General features: G+C 32.6%; 1 protein-coding gene and 1 pseudogene across 1 annotated transcript; both read left to right on the top strand.

Moving 5' to 3' along the window:
- Window positions 1-420: 420 nt before the first annotated feature.
- LOC142552563 (dirigent protein 4-like) lies at window positions 421-1,045 on the top strand. Its single transcript, XM_075662245.1, has one exon. The coding sequence runs from the start codon at window positions 442-444 to the stop codon at window positions 1,003-1,005; it is 564 nt and encodes a 187-aa protein (XP_075518360.1). The 5' UTR covers window positions 421-441; the 3' UTR covers window positions 1,006-1,045.
- A 5,261-nt stretch (window positions 1,046-6,306) lies between these two features.
- Window positions 6,307-7,035, top strand: LOC142554205 (dirigent protein 22-like; annotated as a pseudogene).
- Window positions 7,036-7,801: the final 766 nt, after the last annotated feature.

Below are 7,801 nucleotides of genomic sequence, written 5' to 3'. Positions count from 1 at the left end.
TTTAAAAATATTGTAGTTATTCAATTCAGAATATGATTTTTTATTATTTTTTGAAACTTATATATACTTTTTTTTTCCTTTATTGACATTTTAGTCTGATGGTAGTTATTTAAAAAGTTGTGAAAATAAAACTCTTCATGAGGTTTAAGGAATTGAACAATACTCCGTGAAATCAAACCCGTCATTGAAATAAAAGTAAGTCTATTGTGAGACGGGTCAACCCAACCGATATTCATAATAAAAAATCTATCGTGAGATTGTCTCACACAGGTTTTTGTCTTGAAATAAATGCATAATCAAAATCCAAGATGCCAAAATAAATAGTTTTCTCGTTTTGTTATCTTGGAAGGTATAAAAATCTGAATTTCAGATTTTCATAATCGGCTCTCAATATACTCTGTGTGTATATAAATTCAAAATCTCACCACAAAACACTTAAAAATGGAGAAAGCTTTAATCTTACCCAGGATTTTGCTACTCTGCATATTCACCATATCAGTTCATTCCGAATACTACTCCAAAACACAACCATTTTCAACACTGCAAGAAAAAACAACCCACCTCCATTTTTACCTACACGATACCTTGAGTGGTAAAAGCCCCACCGCAATCCAGATAGCTTCTCCGAACACCACGAAGAGCAAGGACGATCCAGCGCCATTTGGAACCCTTTTCGCCATCGACGATCCTCTCACCGAAGGCCCCGAGCTCACGTCAGAACTCATAGGCAACGCGCGTGGGATGTACCTCTCATCAAGCCAAGACAAGTTCTTGACTTTGGCTATGTACGTTGATTTAGGTTTTACCACTGGGAAGTTTAAAGGGAGTTCCATCAGTGTGTTCTCGAGGAATCCGATAACGGAGAAGCATAGAGAACTGGCGGTGGTGGGGGGACGGGGCCGGTTTCGGATGGCGAGGGGGTTCATCGAGGTGAATACTTATTTTTTGAACACTACAAATGGTGATGCTATTCTGGAGTATAAAGTGACGCTTGTTCATCCATGAGGGATAATGCTTTTTTAATAAGAGATTTATAACTTATATAATGTGGAGTTTTATTGCAAAATCGTACGTTCTTGATCTGTTTTCTACTTCATCGATGTGCTGTTTTAACTGAATATTCCATCGCTAAACGCAGAACATGCAAGGGATAAGAGTATCCGAGATAATAGTCACTTCGCCTCAATCCTTGACATTTACATAATCAGTAAATAACCTGGACCTAACTGGACACACAACACATCCTGTAGATTTCAAGATTGACTTTATTCATATTAACATGTCTCTAAAAATAAATCCTCATCGTGTCGATTATGATGAAAATCCAAATGCGCGCATCCGGTAATGGAAAAAATAAAGGATTCGAGGTTATTGATGATTTCATGCTAAAATCAGCGTGTCGATTGTATCCAACCCAGTGTTCCGCATGAATTACACCCATTTTCAGTCACCACAACCACAAACCCGTCAAAAATCTGTCTATCGAGGCCATAACTTAAGTTCTAATAAGGCCCCTAGCTAGCCCGGTCTACTACTCTAGTATTCCATCTTTTTCTCGCTTGGAGAGTGTGAAATGAAAAATAATTATTAAGTTTCAAGATATAATTTATTCCTTATATTATTTTTTCATTATTAATAAAATTTTGTTAACTATTTGATTAAGAGTTTTGGCTTTCTAGACTTTTACAGAAATTGATTTTAGATTTAATTTGATAAGCTTAAAAATGTTTATTTTCTTATAAACTTTATTTTACCATGATTTGTAGGTATCTAATCAAGGAAACAATTCTAGCGAAAAAAATGCTTTTAAATATGAGGATCGAATATCGTGCACGGAGGTGAAAGAGCGGATAGATAGAGAGAAATATTATCAGAAAAATATATAATTAAGTCATAGAACGTCGCCGTTTGAAGAATACATTTATTTACAACTGTGTTATTATGGTTCTTGGAGACGTCTGAAGGCAGCACCTTCCAGCCACAACTTGTTTAACGTCTATGTGTCAAAGACCACATACACAAGTTTAATGTCTTTGTGCAAGACTCACTCAACTTTTCAATACGCTCTATTCTATGTGTATATGTGAGTGATGGTGTGTGCGTGTGTGAGAACTGACCTATGAATACAACACGAAAGTGTTCTCACAAACTGAGGGAATTGTGCTTCTAATCTAAGCTGATAACACGTTGAAGTGTTCCCTCAAATCTGGGCTGGTTGCTTCTTGTAAGCTGATATGAATTTGAGCATGCCCTGTCTTCTTCTCTCTATTTTTCACACACTTCTTTGTTGATGGTCTTGATCTTATATTTATAGAAACAATGTGACTGTACATCAAAACTCATCAAATGTGTTTGTTGCAGTTTGAATCCATTTCTCGAATTTTGTTTCTTGTCTTTTCTGACAGCCATTCTGAAACATCTCGATTTTAAGCTTTGCTGCAACTTTCGTTATTGTCCTTTGATTAGACATTTTCTTTCTTTAATGTGCACAGCTGGATAACACTTAGATAAGCTTGTCTTGTTCTGCAAACTGGTCGGCTCCGAACTGGTGCTCTGAACTAGTTTTGAACTGGTGTGGTGAAATCATTTGGCTCGTCAGCTGGTTCCAACTCGAGCAAAACTTCTCCCAAGTTCGAAAAGAGTTCTGCCCAAGTTCGTAGTATTTCTACGGCTAGTATTCTTCCACGATTTTCTTAAGAACAATATCAAACAAGGGGGCTTTCTATTTTAAATTGAAATATATGTTTTAAAACCGATCAGCATATATATATTATATATGTTTAAAATTTGATTTCTAATTCTGTATTTTTGAAGTACTGGAACTTTGTGAACTAATGACAGAAATATTTCTGAACATTTCTGATTCATGGCCTCACCCTTAGAGAGAAGAACATATAGAAGACTGATATCAGTTAGCCATAGAATTCATAATTTGTTCGGTGCATAATTCGGATACATTTTATTCTTGAAAAATAAGATTATTTCTATATATATATATGCTATTATTGTTTTTGTTAAAAAATTGATTTTAAATGCTAGGAGGAATTCTCCTACTTATTGAGTGACGATCATATCATTCACTTACTCACTCACTCACCTCCTGTCAAATAAGAATGGAGATCATTTAGAAGATGATGAACAAACTCGGTTCTGAGGATAATAAGGAAAGAGAAAATCACTGCTAATATTTAAGTTTCATTTTCGTTATCAGTTTATTTCAAATTGTATGATTCTGCACCATAGTTAATGTTTTTACATGCCGTAGCTTTAAAATATTTTGTGATTATTTCGGAGTTGTAAACATAATTTTTGTCTATTTATTAGACTGATTTGAAAATTCTGTACTTCTGAGAATTGTTGTTTTGCAACTATGTGATTGTGAGACAACACCAGTGTCATATGCCTCGGTATCAAGGCGTGACATGAGCTACAGCCCAGGACAGACTTAATGTAGATCCATCCCTGATTATATATGTATATGCCTTTAACAATGGAAAAAGCTCTTGGTAATGTAAGTGCCCTAAATTTTATGTAGCATTGTCTTAAAAATTCTGAATGTTGACGATATTCATCAAGTTAGATGGTCGGAAAAATAAGCAGTGGATAAAGAGTATAGAAAAGTTTTTAAGCATTAGAGAGAGGCTGCAAGATGAATAATGAGATCAAGCTGATTAATGTATTTCGACAAGCGTGGTGGTGTGGAGACCCATAACTTTATATACCACTGGATCTATGTATTGATTCCTGTGGCTGCTTTATTTGCATGCGTTTCTTAGCTTGTTGGTTGCAGGGGATACATCCATCCATAGTGGGAAAGTGATGACAAAACTCAACTACCACATTCATCTGTTAAATATTTCCATAATCATTAATGCCCATAAACTCTCTTGGTAACTTTGAATCATATTATAAAAAATTCCCAATCGTATTGTATTTTAGACTGAATGAAAGTTGTTTGTATCAATCAATTTTTATAAAAAAAAACTAATATATATATGTAATCAGAATTATAAATAAACTGATCATTCTGTAAACATGAGCCAATTCAAGGCCAGTTCTTTTTTCTTTCTTTTTTTTCCTTTCAGATTTTGTGTTTAGATTTAGGGAAAATAGTTTTTTTAAACATTAACTTGTTCAATTTTAAGTTTCGGTTCACTAAACTTCTGAAGTTTGGTTTTTGCACACTGATTTTTAATTTTTTGGTCAAATTAATGATGTACCATCGAAAAATGTTGTTATGACATCAAAAATACTGGATGTGACATAAAAAATTATTGACTTATCGAATGTCCACGTAATCAATTGGACCAAAATAGACGGAAAAATTTAAAATTAGTATATCAAAATCATATTTTGAAAAATTAATGGCTAAAACCTGACAAGTTAATGGACTAAAAAAATCATTTTTCCTTGTATTTATATCAGGCATATAAATTTAATTTTTAATACCGTTTTGGACTTGAAAACTACACCACGATCTTCGCCCGATCCAGCCTTTCCATAAAAGTTAATTACTATAAATAGAAACAAGAGCATTCAGATCACAGTACCATATCATAATTAGCATTGTATTACATAAACATACACGCCAATAGATATGGAGAAGCCGATGATCATATTCTTCATGCTTTACTTCATTGCAATGGCAGTTCACAGCATGGATACTCTAAAAGATCCTCAATCAGTACAAACTTGGTTAGGAAATATTCTTCCTAATTCGAAAGATAAATTAACAAAACTTCACTTCTTCTTTCGTAGCCATGTCAGCACTTCGGTGAAAATGGGTTAAAAACCAACAACAAACAAAATTATATGACTAAATTAAAAACAATTTTGACAAGTCAGAGGACCGAGACAGAAAACACAACAACTTATAGGACTAAATTGGTTAATTTCTCTTTTCACCCAGTAATCTAGATTTTTTTATTGGAAGTCATTGAACCCACCGAATATTGCTTATTTAACGTTCAATCCGCTGGACAAAGCTAAGCGTTCATGATATATTTCATGTCAATGTTGTATAAGTATTTTCCGGTGTTGAGCCACGTTCTAAAGCATGGGGAAGAAGAAATATCAATGAATTCAAATATTCCGATCAATTAGTAGGTTCATTTGGCATACAAAAGGAAGAGCGAGTATTCTAGATGAAGGCTATTTATTACATCACCCCCAAAAAAAACATGAAGACTAAGCCATTTGTCAAAATATTGTGGAGCAAGAAGTTCTTGTCATTTATTGCCAAATTACCATTGATTTAAGTTTCGATTGAGAAGCATATATTTTAGAAGATGAAAGAGAAAATATAGAATATAGAGACCCAAATTTTGTGTAGCAATGCCTAGAAAATTAAACTCTGAATATGAGTAAGTTTAAGTGTTTAATCAAAAAAAAAAATATATATATATATATATATATTACAAAACTCGTAAAATTAAATTCATATTTTCCAAGTCCATTATAATATGATTTGGAGACAATAACTCTTGAATTGAACCACTATATCTATTTGTTTATTTAATTTCCATTCTTTCTGCCTTTCTTGATTGGGAAAAATTTAGGGAAAAGAGTCACCATGTCTTTATTGTCTGTCTATCTGTCGTTATTCTTATGAATAACAATTATAAAAGTTATTTACTTTAAGGAATTGATGTTTTAAAATATACTAAATAAATTTATGAGCGATAATTTTATATATTCGCAATTTACATTCCAAATTCAAATAAATAACATTAAATATTACTATATTAAAAAATAGATATGAGTCATTCTAATGAAAACGATTATTTTAAAGAAAAAGTAGGAAAAAAACTTCACCATGAAATATGAAATATCCATACTTGTTATATAATACAGATTTATTAATGTAGATTACGTATAAAAAAATTAGACAAAATAGTTTTTTTTGGTCAACTGATTTGTTCAATTTTAGTTTTCGTAAACGGTTTTCAAAGTTTTTTTTTTTTTTTGGTACATTAACTTTTAGTTTTCGATCATTTTGGCCAAATTGCTGATGTGATACTAGAAAATACTGATTTAATAACAAAAAAACTAACATGACAATAAAAAATACTGATGTGATATTAAAAATTGTAGTTTGTCAGATGTCACGTCGAAAATTGGATCAAAATAGTCGAAAGATTAAAAGTTATAAATGTTCCAAAACCAAACTTTGAAAACTTAATCGACCAAAACTCAAAATTCGAAAAGTTAATGGGCATTTTCCTTTTAAATAATGGTAAGTTGGTGACATAATTAAGCATTCAGTTTATTATATATACCACAATATGGTATGTGTAACACACTCAACAAATATGGAGAAGTTTACCATATATTTTATGATGTACTTGATGGCGATGGCCGTAGCCGTGCCCAAAGTTTACAGCATGGATACTCCAATAGATCCCCAATCAATGCAAAATTGGTTCGAAAAACTTGCTAATTCGAAAGAAAAATTAACAAAACTTCACTTCTTCTTTCATGATATAGCAACTGGCAAGAACGAAACTGCTTTTGATGTAGCTCGACTCAACACCTCTCTCCAATCGCCCACGTTTTTCGGTACAGTCCGAGTGGCGGATGATGCATTGAGAGTGGGCTCACAACACGAGTCCAAGATCATCGGATGAGCCGAAGGAATCTACGGGGCGACCTCGTTGGAGGAGAGTGCTTTTCTGATGACTCTCGACTTAGTGTTCACAGATGGTGACTATAAGGGCAGCACGCTTAGTTTATTTGGCTACAATCCTGTCACTCACAAGTATCGCGAGATAGCCATTGTTGGTGGATCAGGTGTTTTCCGATTGGCGCGGGGGATCGCTACCGTTCGTACCATCTGGTTTAATCTTACCACCTTGTATTTTGTAATGGAGTATCATGTCATGGTGTTGCATTATTGAGTTAAATTCTGTAGTTTCATGTCTGCAAAGTCCTTGTACTAATGCATGGCATAACTTTGGCAATATTTCAAAGAAATAAGGATAAATGTCATCTTTGTAATCATCGCATGTAATGCATATATACTTACGGAAGATATATACACTATTAATTAGAAAGTGAAACTATTATAAGAAATTAAAATTATTGTTATAAAAATAAATAACCATTTAATTAAACACAGACCTATTTATTTTATTAGTTTGTCTTAGTTTGTCTGATGTCACCTCAACAATTATATAAAAATAACCGAAAATTTAAAATTAATGTTCCGAACTTTGGAAATTTAATTAAACAAATCCAAAATTGAAAATTATAATGGAATTGTTTTTTTTTCACTTTTGTTATATAAAGTAGATTTGTTAACGCAGATGATCGTCTATTGAGTCTTCCAATTTTCAAAGAGATTTTAAATGGTAACATGAGCATTCAATTGACTATATATACCACAACATTGTATACGTAATACACTGGAACAAATATGGAGAAGTTTACCATATTTTTAATGATTGAAAGGAATTTTATTCGGTGATATATTTTTCTTTTTTATCTTTAATATTTTGCCTTTCTAGACATGAGAATAATCTCGAAATTGATGATATGATCTCGTATAAATTCAATATGTGATATAAGACTATATTAGATATGACTTATAATATCTTTAAGATATGATATCACAATATCTTTAAGATATTATCCTTGTTTTGAAAAGAGTTTGTTTCCTAATGAAATTGTGTTTTCTATGTTAAATAGGCCTCAAAGAAGAAGAAACGAGAGGGGATGATATAGAGCATAAAACTTTCGGAGAGACAGAGATGCATTTGTACGAAGAAAATATTTTCTGATTGAAGCAATCTCGCGTCGTTGA

The sequence above is a fragment of the Primulina tabacum genome, chromosome 8 (assembly GCF_025594145.1).
Source record: "Primulina tabacum isolate GXHZ01 chromosome 8, ASM2559414v2, whole genome shotgun sequence".
NCBI lineage: Eukaryota > Viridiplantae > Streptophyta > Magnoliopsida > Lamiales > Gesneriaceae > Primulina > Primulina tabacum.
This window is presented reverse-complemented; position numbering and strand designations above follow the sequence as displayed.